The sequence below is a fragment of the Capricornis sumatraensis genome, chromosome 22 (genome assembly GCF_032405125.1).
Source record: "Capricornis sumatraensis isolate serow.1 chromosome 22, serow.2, whole genome shotgun sequence".
Lineage (NCBI taxonomy): Eukaryota > Metazoa > Chordata > Mammalia > Artiodactyla > Bovidae > Capricornis > Capricornis sumatraensis.
In genome coordinates, this window is record NC_091090.1 from 16,449,500 (window position 1) to 16,473,553 (window position 24,054).

Here is a 24,054-nt window from a genome sequence, read left to right on the forward strand (position 1 = left end):
CTGGAGGTTGGGGTCTACAACCCCATTCCCAGGAGGAACCATCACGTTTCCTGCTTGGAAATTGTTCTGCTTGCTCAGATGTGTTTCCCAAAGTTCAAAAAAAGCTGGCTGTAGAAAAGTCAGTTTTAGTAATCAATACAGCCACGGTTGACCATACACTATGAAAGGCCCTGTTCTAAGCACCTAAAATGTGTTTCTTCATTTAGCCCACCCCACAATCTGTGAGGGAGGCATTTTATTGTCCCTGTTTTACAAAGGAGAGAACTGAGGCTCAGACAGTTTAATCCACTTGCTCAAAGAAGTAAATAGCCAATCTCGAATTCACACTCAGAGCCTATGTTGTTAGCTGCTGTGCTGCTTTATATTTTTTGTTGCTTTAAACCTGGAATATACAAAATTCAACTTTTGGAAGAAAGCACTAGAATGTAATACTGGTCATACTGAGTGGGACTGAAGGGGACTGAGGGGAGACTTCTAACTTGCCCTTTTATGCTATTTAGTTCTTTGCAACAGTTTGTGTCATTAAAAAAAAAAAAGACTAATACAATCATCTTACATGCAATTACATAAAAATACAGAGTTTAGAAAGAAAATGGTCTGGCCTCTTTTAGAAATCTGAATATTGTTTAATGTATGCCAAGAGATAGCATGCTTAATATTAGGTGCTCATTGGAAAGGACTCTGTAGCAGCTATAAATCAGAACTGGGCTGAGTGAAACAGGCTGCATTTCACCCCAAGAGGTGACCACAAGTATTTGATGTAAATCGCAATCTTATCAAGCCAGGTTTTAAAGGTCAAATGGAATCAGGTGGAGAAAAACAATCTTCTGATGGGAAAAGTACCATCAAAGGGAAAAGTAGTCATTAGATAACCACAGTTTGACTATTATCTTTCTCACTACTTAATCAGAATTAAGTAAAAAGTCATAGAGTGCCAGCTTCTTTTTTGTGAGGAGAATCAGGGAGAGACTGGTCAGGGAGAGATGAACGAAGAAGAGTGTACATCTCATCAGAAGATTCTCAACTGAATTTGACAAAAGCTGTATTTTACTTTCAAATGCTAAAAAGCTGGAAACAAGTCTGGATCTTTTAAAAAAAATCTTTAAAAATAAATTTTAAAACAGTAACCTAAAGCTGTATAAGCAGAAGAATTTAAAGGTTTCTCCTTATAGCAAAGCAGTAAAATCAAGATCTTATCAAACAGCTAATGATCATTACTGAGGCTGAAATCTAGTTAGGAAAGTATCTGTACTTCTTTAGATTGTGCTCCAAGTTTTAATCATTTTTACATTTAGTAATTATCTTCATACTTACTGAAATGCTTTGCTAATAAAGATTTACATAGGAAGCATGTGCAAATGTGTTTTATTTTCACTTTGATTCTATTAATCTTGTAGAAACCGTTGTACAGGGAGGGAGTCAGGAAATTTCTGTTAGAGACTGCTGCTAAGTCGCTTCAGTCGTGTCCGTCTCTCTGCGACCCCATAGATGGCCTCCTACCAGGCTCCTCTGTGCCTGGGATTCTCCAGGCAAGAACACTGGAGTGGGTTGCCATTTCCTTCTCCAATGCATGAAAGTGAAAAGTCAAAGTGAAGTCACTCAGTAGTGTCCGACTCTTAGCAACCCCATGGACTGCAGCCTACCAGGCTCCTCCGTCCATGGGATTGTCCAGGCAAGAGTACTGGAGTAGGGTGCCATTGCCTTCTCTGTTAGAGACTAGAATGTCCAAATTTAGCCTCAGGCAGCCTCAGTTTGCCAATCTAAAAAAATTCAAAGTGATCAATACCAGTCCTTCCCACATCTTGGCTTGCTAAGGTTATATTTGAAAATGTAGATTGTAAGCTGTAAATAAAACTCTATACCTCATATTGTTAATTGGCTATACCCCAATGTGGCTCAGAGGTTAAAGCGTCTGCCTGGAATGCGGGAGACCCGGGTTTGATCCCTGGGTCAGGAAGATCCCCTGGAGAAGGAAATGGCAACCCACTCCAGTACTCTTGCTTGGAGAATCCCATGGAGGGAGGAGCCTGGTAGGCTACTAGTCCATGGGGTCTCAAAGAGTCGGACAGGACTGAGCGACTTCACTGTCATTTTCACTTTCAATAAAAAGTTAAAAAAAAACTTTATACAAATTTTAGTCCTGCCATCTGCTGGCAGACACCTGAATTGCAGGGAAACTAAAGTGCCTGGAACTTTCTTCCTCAGCCTCTCCCTCCTACCAAGGGAAAGAAGACAGGCCCCTTTCCCCTTCCAGTTCCTGAGCAACAGGAACCCCGTCTGCTTCCCAAGTTCCCTCCCCCATCCCCCCCCACCCCCAAAGCCACGTACATCGCACCAGGAGGTTGACAGTCTTCTTGGCAGGGTTGCCCACATTGTTGGTAGCTGTGCAGTTGTAGTAGCCAGAGTCTCGGGCCTGCACTGAAGGGATGCTGAGGGTGCCACCCTGGGCCAGGGCACCCAGGGGCAGCGGGCCTGGCCCATGGGACCACTGCAGTTGGGGGAGGGGATCACCACCGGTCAGCAGGCACTGAACCGTCACATTCTCCCCAGGGTTCACCACCAGAGTTTCGTTCACAGACAGCTTCAGGGCTGGTGGTGCTGGGAGGACAAGAATGGGGTCTCAGGGGACTGAGGCAGAGCTAGATGTGAGGGAGCAGAGGCAAGGAGAGAAGGCCTCCGGGGGGTGCGGGGGAGGAGGGAGCAGGCAGGAGGGAGGAGGGCACAGACTTGTGGTGATGTGCCTAGAGTCCTGGTTGAGGACGCAGCACAGGCGGGCAAGGGACTGGCGGGGGGGGGCGGGGGGGTCTGTACCCGTGGTGTTGGTGAGCCGGAAGCTGACAGCCTTGTCCGGGATGCCACACACGTTGCGTACAGATACCTGGCAGCTGTAGCTGGCATAGTCCTGGGGCCGCAGGTTCTTCAGCTTCAGGACCTTGGTCTCCCCCTGGGCAGCGACCACTAGGGTGAGGGGCCTGCTTGGGTCTCCAGGGCTCTCACAGATATTCACCAAGCACCAGAGGCTAAAGCAAATTCCTATTCAGGACTGAGCCTGGACTGGATGCCACATTCCCCATACCCTGAGCTTGCATGGGTCCGAGGGTGTCCTGGTACACAATGGCCAGGACCCGGCCTCAGTTTCCCCGTTTGAGGAAATGGAAGGGTAAGGCGGGAATCCCGCTCTGTCTCACAATCCATACAAATACAGGGCTGGCCCTGCAGGCCATGGCCACGTGTGGAGTCTTGACAGCTAGGAAAGCTGCCTCTGAAAGATCTCCCCTGAAGGACGGCTTCATCACCATCTCCTGGGATGGCAGGAGGCCCTTGGGGAGTGAGTCATCTTTATCCCAACCCCGCCTGTGCCTGCCATGGGTTCCCAAGGCCCTGCCAGCCAGCGACAGGTGGGGATGACTTGTCTGCCCCCCGGGGATGCTTTCCTAATTGGCCATGTTCTTAAAGGGCTCTCCTGTCATCACTGCTCCCTGACCTTTCTGTCTTGGTTCTGTCTTCCCCAGGCTGTCTGAAGCCCAATCAGAATGCTTGCTTCTGATATCAGAAGAAAATTGCTGGAGTCAGGGCAGTCCCTAGAGTTCCAGGTGGTGAGACCTCAGCACCCCCCTGCACCCCACCTTTGTGGGGTCCAGAAGGAAGAGTGTGGGGTAAGCCATGAGGAGAGCAGGCCAGCTGCCGCCCATCCTGACCTGGGTGTAGAGGGGCTCGTAGATGTCAACCCCGTTGTCCTGGCTGTGAGACAGGGTGTCGGAGCCCCGCTTCCAGATGAAGCGAGCAGGCGGGTTGGAGCTGACCGTACAGCGCAGGAACACCGTCTTCTCCTGGTAGAAGTTGCCTCGGACATCGCTCACTGTCTGGTGCACCGTCAGCACGGGCTCGTCCAGGTCTGCAAGGGCACAGTCCTGGTGGAGTCAGTGCTGCTTGACCCCTAGGTTGCAGGGGGCGGGGGGTTGCCTCGAGCCCCTGGCAGCCCTCAGGGAAAGTTAAGCCACCCTCATGGGATGCTTCCAGAGAACCACATGCTCTGCCAGCCCTGCAAGTTTGACCAACCCGTCAGAGACAGGGGACTGGACTTGGGGGCTTTTCAGCTATCCCTCCCCAGGGACCTGCACTGGGGGGCGGCGGGGGTGGGGGGACTGTCTGTCTTCACCCTCGTATCACGGGATGGAGGAATCAGCTGAGACTGGAAATCAGGCCATGCCTGCCAGCTCCTTCCCGCTGCAATAACTTGAGAAATGACCCTTGGCCCCAAAGCTTGGCAGACTCCTGGGTGGCTGATAGGGGATAAAAGAGAAGGCCTGGGGTTCCATTGCTCAACACTCTATCAGGTCCCATCTGGGGGGCAGGGGGTGTATTTAATAGGTAGGTTGATTGTAGGTACTAAGATGGTGGCAGATAGACCATTGGGCCTGGCCCCACAGCTTCTGGGTACCTAGGTCAGCCTGAACGGGCACAGAGGTGGGTGGTAAGCAGGCAGATAGCCTCCTGGGGTCAAGGGGAAATCCATGGAGGGCAGGCAGGGATTGGAGGCTTCTCATTCAGCCAGGAGCAAGGACTGAGGGGTGCCTGGTCCTGCAAATGTTGGGGTAGGGAAGTTTTAGAGCTGCCCTGGGACAAAAGCAGAGATATGAGGTATGGTGGGAAGGGCACTGGACCATAGTCAAGAGACCTAGGCAGTGAGCAAGTCACAAGCCTTTGGTCTCAGTTTCTTCATCTGTGGAATGGGTATAATCCAACCTCTCCTGGCCTCCCTGACCACTTTATAGGGATGGTCCAAGGTTCATATTTGATTATGATGGGAATAGGTCTGCTGCTGCTGCTGCTAAGTCACTTCAGTCGTATCTGACTCTGTGCGACCCTATAGACGGCAGCCCACCAGGCTCCCCCATCCCTGTGATTCTCCAGGCAATAACACTGGAGTGGGTTGCCATTTCCTTCCACAATGCATGAAAGTGAAAAGTCAAAGTGAAGTCGCTCAGTCGTGTCAGACTCTTAGTGACCCCATGGACTGCAGCCTACCAGGCTCCTCCATCCATGGGATTTTTCCAGGCAAGAGTACTGGAGTGGGGTGCCATTGCCTTCTCCGGGAGTGAGCCAGGGTAGTGCAAATTGAAGGAACATCAAAGATGCCCTTCTCTAACCCGGCAGAGAGTCTCTACCATTGTTTTCTATGGAACTGCCACGTCTCCACCCTCCTCCCCACTCCTTCTTCCCAGCCTGAGCCCCCAGGAGCAGGCCCCTGCCCTGGGTACTGAGAGGGAACCCGACTCACACTGCACGTCCACCCGGATGGACTTGATGGCGGGTACGCCCACGCCGTTGTCGGCCTTGCAGTAGTAGCGGCCACCCTGCGTGCGCGCAATGCGCTCGATGCGAAGCGTCTCATTGAACACCGAGGTCTCCTGGAACTTGTCCGAAGCGCTCCCAGCTGTCTTAGTCCAACGCACCTGGGCCAGCCAGGCAGGACACAATCGGACTGGGGCAAGGGCTCCCCGCCCACTCCCGTTCTTTTCCCAAGTGCACGCGGGCTATACGCAGGCGGGGGAAGCTAACCCAAACAGCCTCGAAGAAAAGCACACTGGAGGTGGGACCTCTCAGTGGAGAGCCTGGACAATCTAGGAGCAGAGGGAGGAGGTTTTTACAAAGGCAGAATGTGCAGTTGTTAAGAGAATCGATTTGTGGACAAGTTACCCAACCTCTCCTGCCTTCCTTTCCGCGTCTCTAAAATGGAAATATTACTCCCTTCCTGGGCTTATTGGGAAAACTAAACGAGTATATAGTTAGTGCCTGGAAGAGTAAGACTTTGATGAAATTTTTGTTATCCCATTTTTTTAGCTTACTGGCATGGGTAGTTTACTCATCTCCTAGTTTCAGACTTCTCCTGTATGAAAGAGGTCTATGTGGTAGCCAGCCTCTACCATGGATGGCCCCCAGTGGTCTCCACCTCCTGATGGTCACACCTTTCTGTAGTTCCCTCCCACTTTGTACCAGGAATGTTCGGTGTGACCAGCAGAATTTGGCAGGAGTGATGGTGTCTCTGATACTCTCATCTCACCACCCGCACTCTACTCTGATAGACCCAGGGGTTACAAAACTTTGGGAGGGCTACAGCAGCTTCAGGCCATTCAGGCGTTGATCAGAGGGTGTTTGGGAGAAAGAACAAGACCATGAAAAAGATTTTTTTCTTTTTGTACTTGACATTTTGCAGTTTTACCATGATTCACCTAGATGGGGTTTGTTTACAAACTGCTTAGGGCCTGGTTTCTCCATCAAAGAATTTATAGCATTCTTCAGTACTACAAAACTCTCAGCCTCTATCTCTTTAAAGATTGCCGCCTCTAAGTTTTCTCTAGTCCTTCTAGAATGCCTTGATTTATGTTATAGCTTCTCATTCTTCCAACTTCCTTTTCACACTTGGCATCCCTCTGTCTTCTCCAGACTGCATTGTAGCTGCTTTGTATCTATCGTCCAATTCACCAGTTTCTTCTTTAGCTACTTCTACGGCTTTGAGGCCAAATTTTTCTAAAGACTGCATCATTTTTTACTTCTAGGATTTCTGTTTGCTTTTTCTATATCCTTAACTGATCAGGTTTTATAATCTCCTGTCTTGTGGATTCTATTCCTTCCATTATCTCTTTAAACATTTTAAACATATTTATTTTAAGGATTCCCTCCAGATTGCTCTATGATCTCTGTTTTCCCAGATGTGAGTTGTTCAATTATTTGGGGTCTATGGACTGGCTCTCCCAGCATTGTGTTTTAAGATTTTACCCCCATGGGCTTGTATTCAGTAGGAATTACCTCAAAAGTACCACTTGGGCCCTGACATGCCCGTCTGGGGTGTAACTATGTGGCTGCCTACACCCAAGATACATGGATTCATAGGTTCAAACCAGGTTTTATATGTTTTGCAGCTTAAGGTTTCCTTACCACTTGGATAGTGCAAGACACAGACTGGATTAGGGTTATTCCCTCAAAGGTGACACTGTTTGCACTCACACCCTGAAGCAAAAGTCTGCTCCCTGCTGTGACTCTGGGCTGTGGGGCAGAGATCTGGTCCCCATTCATAGGTGGTATAACTCGTATTAAGCTTCCAGTTTTAGGTAGAAGGTCCAGCCCCAGCTCTGGTCATAGATGAGCCTGTGGCCCTCAGCTCATACCACCCTCGTGTGTATTAATACTACTGTCTCTGAAGTGAGTATGTGGTTAAGTCCCTCCAAGGACCAGGTTCTTCAGCTTTTGCTCACTGCCGTTGCTGTAGAGTTCTTCTTCCTTTTGGCCATAGACATCCCCTCTCTCTTGCTGTTAGTTGGGAGTAGGGACTTCAGGCGCACTCATTCCCCGATGAGACCACAAAGCAGGTCATGAGATGGATGGTATTTGCTCCACCCCGAGAATGTGGATGCTCCATGGCGGTGGGAACTGCAGCTGTAGCCTCAGGACCCATCGTAGTACTTGGCACACAGCAGGTGCTCAATATTTATTGCAAGGAAATGAGCAAAAAAAGCACTGGAAGGCATTTCAGAAGAGGTAAAGAGCAGCGGCTAGGGGCTTCCCTGGCAGCCTAGTGGTTAAGACTCCATGCTTCCAGTACAGGGGCACAGGCTGGATCTCTGGTCAGGGAATTAAGATCCCATAAGCCACATGGTGTAGTCAAAAAAAGAGAGAGAGAGAAGGTGAGCAGTGGCTACAGCAAGAGTGAACAGGGTATTTCTGGACAGGTTTACCGAAGACAGGGTGTGAGGAAGATGGCGGTGGGAGATCAGACAGGACAGGTAGGTGGGGGCTGGGCTGTGGGAGATCTCATTCCACCCCATGAGCCTGAACTGGGTCTGGTAGGTAATGGGGATACATGTGGGCAGGGGAGTGATACGATGTAGCTAGCAGGTCTGAGGGTGATGACTCTGCGAACAGGGTGCAGGAATGGATTGGGGGAGGGGATGGGAGAATGGGAGGCCAGTCAGAGTCTACTGCCATAGTCCAAGGGACAGGACAGAAGGTCTGACCTCAACGGGTAATGAGGAATAGAAGGAGATCCATGCAAGAGACATAAAAAGGCCTCAGAGCCTGGCTGCAGGTGGAGACTGATATGGGGCTGAGTCAAATATGAGCCCAAGGGATTGAACCTAGGTAGCAGGAAGAACAATGAACTATAAACAGGAATATAAAACGGGTGTATGGACACACAAGTCATACCCATGAATGACTCTTACATGCGATGCACAAGGGGGACACCCACAGGTGGCCAGTGCAGCCTTAGGGAGAGTTTGCTGCTGCTGCTGCTAAGTCGCTTCAGTCGTGTCCGACTCTGTGAGACTCCACAGATGGCAGCCCACCAGGCTCCCCCGTCCCTGGGATTCTCCAGACAAGAACACTGGAGTGGGTTGCCATTTCCTTCTCCAATGCATGAAAGTGAAACGTGAAAGGGAAGTCGCTCAGTCGCGTCCAACTCTTCGTGACCCCATGGACTGCAGCCTACCAGGCTCCTCCATCCATGGGATTTTCCAGGCAAGAGTACTGGAGTCGGGTGCCATTGCCTTCTCTCTCTTAGGGTTAGGCTTTAGAGAGGACCACCCCTAAAGTCACACCTAGACAGGAAGCATCCTGAAGACTGGCAGCATTGTTTTCACTTCCAAACAAATCCTTAAGAAGGAGCAAGCAGTGATGATTGCAGTTTCAGACTAAAACCTTTGGGCTTTTCCTGTCCATCTGCTTGTCTTAAGGTCAAACCTACTAAAGCTGTCCCTGTTTCCAATATTATCCCCCCTCCAAAAAAGAACTTTGCAATCACTGTGCTTCCTAGGAGCCAACCAAAACCTTTTCTGCTGCTTTTTAAAGGTCACAGCAGCTCACCAGCAAATTCCACCCGTCCCTTCAGCCCATCCTCCTACCTCTTTCTGCCAGCTCTGTGATAACCAGCCAACACTTCCTGCCTGAAACATACAGTGGGTCTGGGACAAAATTCACACCTGGCTTTTCCAGATACCCATCTTCTGTGGGGTTTGCATACTGCAAACCTCCTGAAGTAGTGGTTATGTGTTTTTTTGTTTGCTTGTTGTTGTTGTTTGTTTGCGATCGTGTTATATGTTGTTGGTAACTCCTGGGTCCCCCAACTGGAAGAGGAAGTGTGCTAAGCCATAGAGAACGCTGGTTCTGGATTCAAATTCTGCTTCTGCCCTCACAAGTGCTGGGTGACCTTGGGAGTTTACCCAACCTCTCTGATCCTCGATTTCCGCAGCTCACAATGGAGGCCCTAATGCCTTCCTCAGCCTGGCTGTGAGGCTTCAAGGAGGAAACACTGGAGAAAGCACCTAGCATGGTGCTTGGCTCACGGTCTGACTTCACAGTGGCTGAAGGTGTATCTGCAGGAGTGTTCACTCAGCAGGCACAGGGCATGGAGTGGAATGGAGCTGACATTCAGTTGTCAGTGTTTCCAGGCGAATAAGCCCACAGTCTAGCCCTTCCCCACAGAGTCTATTTTCCAGCCATTTCCCCAGCCCCAGGCTCCTGTCTTCTGCTGGCCTGCTACCATCTGCCTCCAGTCTCAGGCCCCACTGCCTCTTCTGATCCTGGAGTGGGGCGGGGAGTGAGCAGGCGAGGGCAGGGGGACACCCACAGGCCAGGGCGGGGGCTTACCTGGGGCCGAGGGTGCCCAGTGACAAGGCACTGCAGCACAAGGGTGTCCCCCTCCCGGATGGTGTAGACGCGCTCGCTGATGTTGTCCTCCTTCACCACACACGCCTGGCCCGCGTGCACGATCTGAGCCTGGGCTGGAGCTGGCGGGAGACGGGGAGGTTGAGACAGGAGGCTCGGAGGCCAGAGGAGGTCTAAGGCTCCCTCCCGAGTGTGACACCCAGAACTCCCCAGCATATCCCTCAGAGGCCTCATCCCGTTGAGCTCCTCCTGGGGCGCCTAGGCCAGAACCAGAAGGGTCAAGGACTCAGGAAAGGGGCAACTCCTCCCCACCCCACTGCTCTTGCAAGAGATCTGTGCTCTTTGGGGCCTCCCTGGTGGTCCAGTGGCTAAGACTCCATGCTCCCAATGCAGGGGACTGGGGTTTGATCCCCCATGCCACAGCTAAGAGTCCACGTGCTACAACGAAGACGGAAGATCCCGTGTGCTGCAACTAAGGCCCGGTGCAGTCAAAAAATAAATAAAAATATTTTTTTTAAAGAGAGAGAGAGAGGTGCTTTTCAATGAGCCAAGGATTGTGAGGAGGCTTGGTAATCTGTGCAAATTGGTTATCACTCAATGAGCATCATGTCTTAGACCCCAGTCGTGGAGGCTGCTCTCCACATCTGGCAGGTGCCTCCATTCCCAGCTTCGGTGTCAGCTGCGAGGCACGCAGAGCTCACCTGCCCCAAGGAATTGCCTTCAGACAGTGAGCACTGCCTGGACCAAACATGCCTAGGAGGTCACCCCTTGTCCATTGGTACCCCCCACACACATACACACACCAGTGACACGATGCAAAGGCCCAGCCGTGTTGCCTTAAGTGAGGTGACTATGGTTCCGTGCACGTTCCAGAGCCCTTCTGCCCCCACCCGGGGAACTGGCTGAGACTAAGTCAACTAAACCACATTGTCACCCAGCTGTTTCCCTCGTCCCCTTTCAGTTTGTCCTGGGAGCACTTTTTCAGCAAATCACTTGCCTGAACTCACTCCCACCAACCACTCCAGGCTCAACTTTTAGTGAACCTGACCAAGATTATCCCCCAGCCCCACACACCACACATCACTCCCCTCACCCAAAGGCCTGTTACCGTTCCCTCATTGCTCACGGAACCTGTGCCAGCCTCCCCTCCAAGGGACAGAAGTCTTCACCGGGGGACCTGGAAATTCTCCTAAGACTACATGCCCTCCTTGACCCTCTCACAGTGCCTGGGGGCTGGGGTCTGGCCAGGGCTGGGGGACCAGAGGGAAAATGATGCAACCAGAGAAGTTCGCAGCCTTCCTTTGGTGTCTTAACCCCACTGTCCTGAAAGCAAACCAGCCCCCAGCCCACCAGTACTTGGGCTCTGGGAAAGAGGGCAAGACCTCAAGTTCAAACATGTCTGCTCACAGATAAGGGTGGACGAGGTGGAGGTAGGAGAGCTGATCCAGGGTATAAGGGACACAAGGGTGAAAACTTGGGTCCTTGCCCTAAAGAGGTGCAGGGAGATAAAACCTGTTCATGCAATGTGTAACATCCTCCAGCAAGCATTCTATGATTGACTTACATCCTCCCCACTTCGGCCTCCATCACTTTTCCAGCACAGCAACAAAGCATCAGTCTGTGTGACTATCAAACTCAGGATTCTCATCTTTCTGCCTACCCAACCATGAGCTTACATTGGTATCCCCAGCCTTGAATCCAGCAGGTACTCAGTGAACACTGAATGAATGAATGTATAGGAATATTCCACGGTGAAGGTGCTAAGCATTGAAAAAGAGGTAAAGAAAGCCCTAGGAGGTCAGGGGAGAAAGACATCACTGCTGGAGGAAGAATCACAGAAGACTGTGGAAGAGGTAGCTTTTGAACCAGTCCTCAAGGAACAGGGGTCTTCCTGCAGGTTGACAGGGCAGTCTAATATTCCGTATTACCCAGGGTAAAACACTGGTGACCTCTGGACCTTCATTTTCTCATCTCTTAGATGAGAGAATGCTACCAACCCTGACAACTTCCAAGGGTGGAAGTGATGATACGTGCATGCTAAGTTGCCTCAGTCACGTCCGACTCTTTGCGACGCTATGGACTGCAGCCAGGCTCCTCTGCCCATGGAATTCTCCAAGCAAGAATACTGGAGTGGGTTGCCAAGCCCTCCTCCAGGGGATCTTCCTGACCCAGGGATCAAACCCACACCTCTTACATCTCCTGCACTGGCAGCTGGGTTCTTTACCACTAGCTTCAGCTGGGAAGCCCTCAGGAGTGATGATGACACAGGATAAATGAGAAGTGCTTAGTAGAACTCTGATGTGTTCTTACTGTTGTCACAAATTGTACTTTAATTAACAGAGTCTCTCCAACCAACAGTGACAGGACAGGCATGAACTAATGACAGAGATAGGTCCACAGAGGCAGCCTGGCCATAGGTCAAGAAGCTAGCAGAGGGTGGGGGCGGGGGGCAGGTGCGCAACCACTGGGAGTGACGTAGGTTGGGTTTAACCACGAGAGTCTCTGCAAACAGCAGCAGGTTCTGCAAACAGTGGCAGCTGCCACCAACCTAGAGTCTGAGTGTCCAGTCTGGCTGCCCTGGAGCAATGAACCTAGGCTAGTGGTCAGGAGACAAGCTGTGTGGCCTGGGGCAAGTCAGACCTCAAGGACCTCAGTTTCCCCACCTGTAGGAGGTGCATGTGCTAGATAACTTCTGACATCTTTTTTCAACTCATACTTTCTATGAATTTTATCAATAGCATGTAGTCCCTATGCGAGGTGCACCCTGGAATCTGGGGAACAAGTCTGAAACTGTCGCCCCCTGAAATGGAAATGCATTGGAAGAGATAGCCATCTGCAGCCAAGGCCCTCAGGCAATCTCATCAGGAAACAACCCACCAATGTATGATGCGTGTGCCAGTTGCTGGTAAGACCAGAGGCTGCCTGGATGTCTGCAAGAGGCCCGGGGTGCCTCTCAACAAGGAAGACATTGATTTAACAGGCTACAGTGGAAGATAAGCTGTAATTTTGGACAGCATGGCTTGCCCATAGCCAGGCTGTGTTGTAATGACAGATGCTTTGGTGACTGATAAGGAATTCTGAAAGTGAGTTAGAGAGCTGAACTTTCTCAGGGCCTGGACAGCACAAGCTGGGAAAGATGGGGCCTGACCTGCAGACACAAGGCTTCTGACTACCTGACAGGTTCGCTTCCTCACTGGCCATGGGGCTATGAGCTGGCATCATGGATGATGACATCACTAAGATTACCCAACTTCCTTTAATGATATTAACCACTAAGACTATCCAACTCTCAAATGGTAGAACCTCTTTGGAAGAGATTTTGGCAGCCCCTACACAGGCTAAAGACTGCTGTGGAAGCTGAAGCTCCAATACTTTGGCCACCTGATACAAAGAGCCAACTCACTGGAAAAGACCCTGATGCTGGGAAAGACTGAGGGTAAGAGGAGAAGGGGGTGAGAGAGGATGAGATGGTTGGATGGCATCACCAGCTCAGTGACATGAGTTTGAGCAAACTTTGGGAGATGGTGAAGGACAGGGAAGCCTAGCGTGCTGCCATACATGCTGCTGCAACGAGTCAGATACAACAGAGCAATGGAACAAACACAACTCAGGTTAAACAAGTATGTACCCCAGGACACAGGAATCCCATTTCTGGGTATGTACCCAGTAGAAATTGGTGCTTATGACAACCAAATAGGCCCAAGAATATTCACAACAGGTTTATTCATTACAACTAAAAACAAGAAACAATCCCCATGTCCATCAAGAGCAACAAGGGTAAATTAATTCTCACATATTCATACAATGGAATATTACACAGAAGTGAAAAAAAGAACTATGGATAGACACAACAATGCTGTTGAATCTCACAGCACAATTTGAGTGAAAAGAACTCAGACATAAAAGAGGAAAGAGTGTACGGTTTCATATATTTGAAATTCAGAACTTGAAAAAAAGCCAGTCTTATAGTAACAGAGGTCTAAGCCATGGTTGCCCTTGGGTGGAGGTGAGGGATTATTTACTAAGAAGGTACAAGAGAAGCTTCTGGGGAGGAGACGGGATCCCATCTAATGAGATGGGAATATTCATAGCCCTAATCTGAGTGGTTGTTAGAAGGGTGGATGCACACGTGAAAAGGCACAAGGTATTTGCTTAAGATTCTACTATATCACTTGTATTAGATAAAGAAAGAGCATCCACCCACCCCCCTTTGATGACACTGTGCACTGAGGTTATCCAGTTTCCTCAGTCACCCTCTCCCTTTATTCCAAGTCCTTCTTGACGAGCTGCTTCCCATGACTGACTTCTTCCCAGTACAGATGTTCCTTCTGGAGCAAATGCTGGCTAGTTGCAAGGCACCCAGGGCCCTTTGGGCTTCCCAGGCGGTGCTAGTGGTAAAGAATCAAATGCCAACGCAGGAGACGTCAGAGACACGGGTTCCATCCCTGGGTTGGGAAGATCTCCCGGAGGAGGAAATGACAACCCACCCCAGTATTCTTGCCTGGAGAATCCCATGGGCAGAGGAACTTGGTGGGCTATAGTCTATGGGGTCACAAAGCACAGGACACGGCTGAAGCGACTTAGCACATGCACACATACACAGGCCCCCTTGGCCTAGGCATTCCAATTAGCTCATCACCCCCACTGTTTCATTAACATGAGTCAGCCTCCCCAACTCCGCTTACCCACAGGATGGCTAGAACTATGTGTCTGACCCTAAACCAACAGAGACCCCCCCAAGTTACAATCCCCCCAAAAGGGGCTGTGTCCCACTGAGTCTCAGCCTCTCGCTCCACACACGCCCGGGAGGCACTGCCAGCAAACAGCATCTTCTCATTCCAAAGGCAGCCAGGCCGGGGCCTGAGTCAAGAGGCACTGTGACATAATCCCCTCATTCAGTCTCTCGAACGGCAAATGCTCCCAGCCGGCCGCAGCGCTGGATACTCAAGAGACTGTCACGAAAAGCAAACGAGGACCAGCCCTGAAAGAGCACTCTTGGGGAGACGGACGGCAAAGAAGGAAACAGAAGTGAACAGGATGGTTTCAGAGTGTGGTTATTGCCAGGACGACCCTGAAGCGGGGGGCGGGGGGGCAGGGGTCGTGACCAAAGAAACTGGGCAGAGGAGGGGTCTGCTGGAGAGACATGGAAAGAGCAGACAATCTGGGGCTCATTTCTGGCTCTGCTGCCCTCTAGCTGGGTGACACCGGGCAAGTTACTTCACCTCTCTGAGCCTCAGTCTCAGGAGCAAGAGATGCGAAGAATAATGCCTTCTCCCAGGGCTGGTGTGAGGCTTAAATACAATGTATGTAAAACACCTGGCCAAACAGTATGTGTTTCTCTCTTTTTTTTTTTGAGTGCAACTGGTCTTAGCTGCAGCACTCGGGATCTTCGATCCTCGCTGTGGCATCCGGGATCTTTAGTTGGAGCATGTGAACTCTTGGTAGCGGCATGTGACTTCTAGTTGCCTGACCAGGGATCTAACCTGGGGCCCCTGCACTGGGAGTGCAGAGCCTTAGCCACTGGACCACCAGGGAAATCCCAAGCAGTATATGTTCTGCCAAGAAGTGACAGCTCTTGAGATGATTAAACAGGACCAAGAGATGGGGACAGCAGACCAGCCTCTGTGGCCCACGCCATATCCCAAGGGTGGAGGGACTCGAAGCAGACACTAAACCGTTAGGGATGTCTCACGAATTTGTTCCAAATTCATGTTGAGGGCTGTGAGGGACTTTAGAGGGGTCAGAAAACCAGAGGGGCGGGATGGAGCCCTTTTATACACTCAACTTTCAGAAAGTTAAGACTTTCAGCAAGTTATCCAAGCCTTAGTTTTCTCATTTGTAAAATGGGGTTGTTGTGGGAAGGAATAAGTAAGTAAATGTAGGCGAAGTGTTTAAAACTGTTTGGTTCACAGTAAGCCCCCCAAGCACGCCAGCCAGTGTTATTATTCTGTACGTGATCTGCACTCCTCTCAAAACGCCATCTCCCCAGGGCCTGCAAGGGCTTTGCATGAAAGGATGCTGTCTTATCTACCACAGATGGTGAGGCCTGATACATTCCTGGGGTCCACTGTATATTTGCAAGCTCCTGGCCTTATTTCTAAGAGCCAGAAAGGGCATTATTTCTAAAGTCCTATTTAGCCTCCTTTGGTAGCGAAGGAGACTGAGGCCTGGAGAAGGGAGCGCTCTTTCCACTCAGGGTCACAGGCACTAGCAGAGCTGGGGCTCGAACCCAGGCTTTCTGTCTGCTAGCCTGGAATTCAGTTCTCTGCCCTCCATGGACTCCCCTGCCCCCTCCCTTGTGTCACCCTGTAGGGGACTGGTGGCGAGCCCTTTGCAATGCAGATTCCCAGGCCCTGTGCAGAATCACCAGCCTGACTCTTCAGAGTTCATATTTGTAACAAACTCCCTGGGAATTTCAGAGGTACTGCTGGATTTATTTCTCTCTGGTGCCACTTTGGTGGATAGAAACTAGGACAGGATTTTGGAACTATTTCTCCGCTTTTGGTCCAGGAGACTTTTGCTACAATATTTCACTTTTCTTATCAACAAATCCCCCCAGGAAAAGAAAAAACAGTGTCTCCTAACCTGGGTGCCACACAAGGCTCACAGAGCCCATCGCCAAATAAGGATGTTGTACCTTCTCTCTCCCTCTGAGTCGCAGCACAAAAGAGCATACTCTTAGAGGCTCTGAAAAGGCCTGCAATAAACACAGTGGCTCAGCGTAAAGAACCTGCCTGCAACGCAGGAGCTGCAGGAGACGCGGGTTTGATTCCTGAGTCTGGAAGATCCCCCAGAGGAGGGCGTAACAACCCACTCCAGTATTCTTGCCTGGAGAATCCCATGGACAGAGGAGGCTGGTGGGCTACAGTCCACAGGGTCGCCAAATCGGACCCAACTGAAGTGACTGAGCACACAGGCACGCATGCAAACACATCCACATAACTTGGTTTATTCCAGTGCTTTCCATTTGACCATAAAGCCCTTTCTTCACAGAGTATAATGGCTACGGAGTCAAGGAACATGCCCCTCCCCAGGCCCTTGGCTGAGAAGAGCCAAGTAGCATGAGGGCTGTCACCGATGGGGCCGCGTGCTAAGGAGGGCCGCTGAGCAGAAATGGCAAGTCCCTGGCAGGTTCTCCCAGCTCACTCCTTCCTTCCTCCAAAAGCATACACCCCGAGTCCCCGGTGCGGTAGGGACTGCCAGCACCAGGAGGCCCAGCGAGGAAGCCACCAGCTCTCAAGGACTCACTTTAAGGCAAATTCCAGCTTGCCCCCTGGGCTCCTGAAGAGAATTCTCACTGCAACCTGGAAGGGGAATTTCATCAAAGATCCCCATCCCCCATGGGAGAATTTTCTCCCTGGATGTTAGCCAAGGGGGTCAGGGGTGGGGTGGGGTGGGGTGGGGGGGCAAATGCTGGCCAAGTGCAGGAGGAGTCAACAGTAGGATGGGGGGCCAAACAAGGCTGACAGACAGCAGTGGAAATGAAACTCCTTGATTAAAAGCCCCATCCATCGCTTTCCTTCAGCTTTCCTCTTCATCCTAAAGTTTATTTATTTATTCTTCAGAGAAGGCAATGGCAACCCACTGCAGTACTCTTGCCTGGAAAATCCCATGGATGGAAGAGCCTGGTAGGCTGCAGTCCATGGAGTCGCTAGGAGTCGGACACAACTGAGAGACTTCACTTTCACTTTTCACTTTCATGCATTGGAGAAAGAGATGGCAACCCACTCCAGTGTTCTTGCCTGGAGAATCCCGGGGACAGAGGAGCCTGGTGGGCTGCCATCTCTGGGGTCGCACAGAGTCGGACACGACTGAAGCGACTTAGCAGCAGCAGCAACAGCATTTTTCCCAAACTTTAAACTTTTTATTTTGTATTGGGGTATAGCCGATTAACAATGCTGTGTTAACAGTTTCAGGTGAATAGTGAAGGGACTCAGCCATACATATACATGTATCCATTCTCCCCCAAACCCCCCTCCCATCCAGGCTGGCACATAATGTTGAGCAGGGTTCCATGTGCTACATAATAGGTCTCTGTGTAAATAAAAAATATTTACCCATTTTAAATATAGTAGTGTGTACATGATCTTCTCAAAGTCCCTAACTATCCCTTTCCCCCCGGCAACCAGAAGTTCATTTTCTACTGAGTGGAGTAAGTCAGAGAAGGAAAAATATCATATGACATCCGTTAAATGTGGAATCTGAAAAAATACATATATATACAAATGAACTTGCCCATCCTAAATTTTAAAAGGTTAATCATGGCCGAGTGGGAGCTGGTGTCCTGCTCGCCACTCCTGATTTTCATGGGGAGTGTGTCTGCAGGCTGAAGGAAACTTCCAAACAGAGCAGAATGAGGGGAGGACAAGGAGAGAAAAGAAGTGGGGGCCACAGACTTCCCCACCTGAAGCCGGTTCCATCCGCCCCAGTTACTGGCTGGCAGGCCAAGTACCAGCACCCTAACCACTTCTCAGAAGCATCACCAAGTGTTCCAGGCCAGGCGATACGGAAATAGAATCTGTGCTCTGGTCCTGCCTTCTATCAGATCGTCATTCAACAAACCCTCATAAGTGTGAGGTGCTGAGCTGGGTGCTGGTGAGAGCTACAACACCCAGATCCTGAACTGGGGAAGTGGATAGTCAAGAAGAGCTGCGATAAAAGCCTGCTGAGAGGCCGACAGGAAGCATGGAGGGAAGGACTGCTGTGGGCTGGGGTTATGTCTCAGGTGTCCCCCCATCACCATCATATAACAATAACATCATAACGTATACATAATAAGTTACTCCGGGCCAGTGCTGTACTGAGTGTTTTATATCTATTGTTTACTGCTCATAACAAGCCTATTATTGTTCCCACTAATCAGATGAGGAAGCTGACGCTTAGCAAGGGCAAGTAACTTGCCCAAGGGCACCCTGCTGGTTTGGAGTCCATCTGACTCTCTGACATTTGTGCTAAGCCCTTCGCATCTCCAGTTTCTAAGTGCCTGACACAGAGCTGAGGACAGAGTCTCCAGGCGTAGGACAGAGTCTCCACGTCACTGGTTGGGCTTGTCCCAGGGCACATCCTTAGAAACTCTTCTTCCCTCATCCTCCCAGCTCCTGGTACCCACATGTTTATCGATCCCTTTTTGTACATAATGCAAATGGACACTTAATAATTTAGCAGAGTTAACAGTGCTGAAATATTAACAGGCTTTTCCCTTTTAATTAGCTGCTCAGAGAATGGCGGCCGGGGTCTGAAATGAGGCTCTCAGGGTAGGCACTTGGCTGGCGCCGCCTGGGCCTTGTGATGCTACGTGATGCCGCACACCTCTCCCGTGGACCACAGGCCATCGAACAAGGACCTCTCGGGGAAATTAATCTTGTGCTCTGTGCACTCCCCAGTGAGGGTTCACCCTGCCCTCTGCACAGACCTGTATGCAGAGCTGGCCAAAGCCTGGCCTCTGGGCCACGGGCCTGGGGGCAGGCCAGCTGGTTTCTCAGGAGTGCTGGGGTCTGGGGAGGCTCCAATTCCATGCTGGGAAAACCAGTCTGAAGCCGTACCATCTCCTCTGGCCTCACCTTAGTGCCTGTCATCTTGAAGGGAAGCATCATCTCCCCGACCCTATCCACTGCTGGTCACTCCCCCAGGGTATTAGACATCAGTCCAGGATGCTTTCCTCTCCATCTTCCTTCTTGCTCCCTGGCCTCCCAACCCTTCAAACACACACACATCACCTGTTCATCTGCATTGATTCCTGGATCCCTTCTGTAACATTTCCTGAGCACCTACTGTCCTGCCCTCAGCTCTGGGATGCAGAGCCAATCAGGCACGGTTCCCTCCCCGAAGAACCTCTGCCCTCCCCTTGCTACAGACTCTATTAAAGTCTGCTCTCAGCAACTGGGCTTTTTTGCTTATCAAAACCAAATCCACGTTCAGCCGACCTCCCCGTTGACTGCAAAAATCCCTCCCCAACCCGACTGTACATATCTCTGACCTCCGGGTCCAAGAGCACTGTCACTGAGCGTGGAAAGCAGCCACAGCTGAAAGATCAGGGCACAGGCTGCCAGCCTATCACCACGACGGAGCGTGAAGACAAGCGCTGCTCTCACAGTCAGAGGCAGGGCCTGGTATGGCTTGCAGAGTCCACTATGATGCATAAGGCCTGGTCCTATTTTCAAGACCTGATGCTGTCTGCAGAGCTTGCTGCCTCTGGCAGAGCCTGGCACTCCTGACAACCCTCCTCTGCTGAAAGTGGTGGGCAGTCTAGCCACACCCCCATCCCTTGGAAGGTTTGGCACCACTGCACCTACATCCTGGCTCCATCAGAAGGCACACAGGTTTTGAGAGTGCCGGGCTCTGCTCAGAATCTTCACTGAGTATCAGTGGAAGTCTAGTCTGCACAAGACTAATGAACTCTGGAATGTCAGGACAGGCCACGGGGAAAGCCCTCTAAGCGAGGGCTCTGAGGTCCCCTGGGGGAACTATAAAAAGACGTTCTCTCTGTGGGGAGGGAGATCAATTCTCAACAACGAGGTGCCCCAGGGCAGTTCTGGGCTTCCCAGGTGGTGCTACTGGTAAAGAACCCGCCTGCCAGTGCAGGAGACGTAAGAGATGTGGGTTCAATCCCTGGGTCAGGAAGATCCCCTGGAGGAGGGCTTGGCAACACACTCCAGTATTGTTGCCTGGGAAATCCCAAGGACAGAAGAGCCTGGCTACAGTCCATGGGGTCGCACAGAGCTGGACACAACTGAAGAGAGTTAACAGGGCATAGCACACAGGGCAGTTCTAACCAGTGTAGGCAGGACACTCAGGGAAGAGAGGGCAGAAAGGCGTCGCTACAAGTCAGGCGTTGCTTGAGCTGAGGCTGTAAATGCAAGTCTGAGGGGCTGTCCACAGACAGCCTTGGGCAAGTTATTTAACTTCTCGAAGCCTCAGTCCCTTCATCTGCAAAATGGGGATAATACTATATCTCAGCTCTGGCAGAAGGAACTTCTAGGTTGGGAGGATTAAACAAGACAATGTGGATACAGAGCATAACCACCGGTATCTAGTAACTGCTCAATAAATTTCAGTTCCCTTTCCATTTGATCATAGGGACTGGGACCCTGTTCCAAGGGCCTGCAAGAGGAAAATGTAAAACTGAATGAAGAGGCCTACTTTGGGGGGATGCCAAGAGCCATAATCCAGACAGACCAGAATATCAGTGTGGACTGAGGACTTTCCTGGTGGCACAGGGTTAAGAATCCGCCTGCCAATGCAGAGGACATGGGTTCAATCCCTGGTCTGGGAAGGTTCTACATGCCAGGGAGAAACTAAGCCTGTATACTCATACCTCAGAGTGTGTCCAGCATCAGAAGGTCCCCCTCGTCTGAGAGCTGCAGCTTCAGTCGTGGAGCCTGACAGGCCCCTGCGGGACCCTGTTCATTGAAGCCCGAGGCTCAGTCAGCAGGGCTCCAGCATTCCTGTGACCAGCACTAGGGACACATCCTGGACCAGCACATCGTGGGTGGGACCAGAGACGCACGGCCAGGTCCAGGATCCCAAACCAGAATGCAGAGCCTGGGCCACCCCTGGGTCAGGGTGTGGAGGGAGCGGCAGCTCTGCTAAAGCAAAGAACCCCCAAAGCCCCCTCTGACCCAAAAAAGCCCAATGGCTTCCTCCCACCCTGTTAGCTGAGACCCAAGTCTGAAGCACAGGGCACAGTTTGCAGCCTGACACAGGCCTGGCTGTGGGAGCTGAGGGAGACAAGGGGGCTTGAGGCAGTGGACGGGGGCTGAAGTTGGCATCTGAGGCCCTGGATGCTCAGAAAGGACGGGATGGTGGCGAGTGGGCATGAGTTCTTTCCAACCCAACCTGCAAGGACAGACTGAAAGCTCTACTCCAGCACTTGGCGTGACTAAACCCCCCAATTCACCATAGAAAACAGAAGCCAATACTATTAGACGCATCGTGTCTTATTAAGTGAGATGACATACCAGCAAGTGCCATGTGAACTGTAAAGTTCTGTGCAGATCAGGTCTTATTATTATTAGGTATTGAAAAGACCCAAAGAAGCAGGCCATAATGCACCTATGACACCAGTGAAAATAAATTAAAATGATAAAATCCACTATGGCTGGCCTCTGCACAAGCCCAGCTCAAACTTTTTGTAACAGCCTGGCAGTGCAAAAGGAGAATCATAAAACTGTTCCTATCTTATGACCTACTAGACAATCTCACTTTGGGGAATAGGCCCCAAGGAAATAATTTAAAAGGAAAAAGTAATTCACATAAGGATATTCATGGCAGAGCTCTTTAGAAGAAGAAGAAATTGGCATCTGCCCAAATGCCCAGGACTGGAGAAACAGCGACCAAACTCCAGCACATCGATGCAGGGGGTGCCCTGTGGCCATTAAGCTGACAGGTCTGAGGGCTCAGTCAATACCAGGAGACGTGCGCAGGAGATAAAGTCATCGAGAGTGCAGAGTGGACCGCTGTTTACTGCTATGTAAAAATATATTGACAGGTATGGGCAGGGAATTTAGAATGAATGGCTCATGTTTGATAGTCATTGGATTCCTTTTCTTTTCCTATGAAGTTGTTTAAGTGGATAATAATAACAGTAACAACCCTGAAAGCAAAATCAATCTTGCAGCTCGAGAGCAGGTGGGGCATTAGACCCCAGGACAGGAGGGCAGGGGAGGGAAAGACAGTGTTTCTGGAGAGCTTATCACCTCCACTCTGCTGGGGGTAGCACTCTGAGCCCCCACCCCCGCCCCAGGCCACTGTGGGTTCCTGGGCATCATCCTACCTGGCTTTGGAGTGAAATTATGGGTGTCACAACCTGACAGCTTGAAACCTCTTCATGCAGCCCTTGCAAAGCTCCTCTGGGCTTGATCTTCACCCCAGCTCAGGAGGAGGAAGGAGGATTAGCTCTGAAGGCTTAAAAACCAAGGAGCAGAGATGTAAGGGCCTTTTTAACTTTATGCCTCTTTCCACATCCAATGACATCAGGAGGACAGCACTTAGTGCCGCTCAGCAACCCCAAGGCCTGGGGGCCAATCCTCACTCCCATCTTGAAAACACACCATCAGCCAGAAACCTGAGACTCAGGGCTACCGTGGTGGTCTGGCTAAGACTCTAAGCTCCCAATGGAGGGGGCCCCAGTTTGATCACTGGTCAGGAGCTAGATCCCACGTGCCACAGTGAAGATTGAAGATCCTGCCTGCCGCCAGTAAGACCCAGCACAGCCAAATAAGTAAATTTAAAATATATATATAAAGTTTAAAAAAAGAAAGAAACCTGGGAGTCATCCCTGACTTCTCTCCTCCCACACCCTACGTCCAAGCCACCAGCTCAATCTTCAGAACTGATCCTGAACCCAACCCCTGAAATACCAAACTGGACTGAGCCACCACCACCATCCCCTGCCTGGATTTTTGTAACAAAGAGGTTGACACTCCTTCCTTCCTTGCCTGGTACAGTCTGTTCTCCACAGCAGCCAGAGAGATCTCTTTATACTAAGTCTGATCCCATCTCTCCTCTGCTCAAACCCGACCATGACTCCCGTCTCACTTCACGTCAGAGCCACAGCTTTTTCAGTAGCCTGCTATGCCCCACGCCTGCTCCCACCCACCCCTGTATCTTACTCCCCACTACTGCAGTCACACTGCTCTTTGCTGTTCTTCCAGCAGACAAGCCCACTTCTGCCTCAGCGACCTTTGCACTTGCAGCTCTGTTACTGGACTGCTGTTCCCTAGATTTCCAGAGCTACCCCATCACTTCCTTCAGCTCTTTTATGAGCGAGGTCTACCCTGACCATGCTTTTTAAGACACCATTCCTGCCCCCACCGCCATCACTCTCGGCCCCCTTCCCTGCTTTGTGGGTTCTTCATATGACCCGTCAACACTGGCAGATCAGTCCCTGTTCATTCTCTTGTGTCCCTTTCAAAGGACAACAACCCTGGGAGGGAAAGCAGGTTAAATTCCTGCTTTAACAATGGGACGAATAATCTTGGTTTTTTTTTCAGGAGTCAATTCCAGAAGCATAAAGTTTGGGAACATATTTTCTTTACATCAGGTATATTTATAAATCAAGAAATATAATACCTCCCCCACACACACACGCTTAAGTATTCTGATTATTTTTTATTCCATCACGGAAGGGTTTCTCTCCTTTTTTGGCTAAAATTTTAGAAACCACATAAGTGGCATGCACCGCAGGATCTGATTATAATGCTGAGCCTCTGAACAACTTGTAAATGACTTGAAACCCAGTCGGATGGGGGGAAAAAGGACCTGTGGATGGGGGAGGCCAATTGGTCTAAAGTTCAATCACAGCCAGGAACAGAAAAGTCATTGCCATTAGGAGGCTCCTAGGGGCTAAGGACCGGAGAAGGCAATGGCAACCCACTCCAGTACTCTTGCCTG

The 24,054-nt window shown here is 50.6% G+C and overlaps 1 protein-coding gene across 1 annotated transcript in view; it reads right to left on the reverse strand.

The window, feature by feature from the left end:
* Nucleotides 1-24,054, reverse strand: part of MDGA1 (MAM domain containing glycosylphosphatidylinositol anchor 1) — a 59,570-nt gene that overhangs the window by 16,943 nt on the left and 18,573 nt on the right. Inside the window, exons 2-6 of the mRNA XM_068960730.1 lie at nucleotides 9,646-9,785; nucleotides 5,282-5,456; nucleotides 3,699-3,895; nucleotides 2,812-2,944; nucleotides 2,329-2,598 (exon numbers count right to left, since the gene is read on the reverse strand). Coding sequence (XP_068816831.1) covers nucleotides 2,329-2,598; nucleotides 2,812-2,944; nucleotides 3,699-3,895; nucleotides 5,282-5,456; nucleotides 9,646-9,785 — 915 coding nt within the window. The remainder of the gene's footprint in view (nucleotides 1-2,328; nucleotides 2,599-2,811; nucleotides 2,945-3,698; nucleotides 3,896-5,281; nucleotides 5,457-9,645; nucleotides 9,786-24,054) is intronic.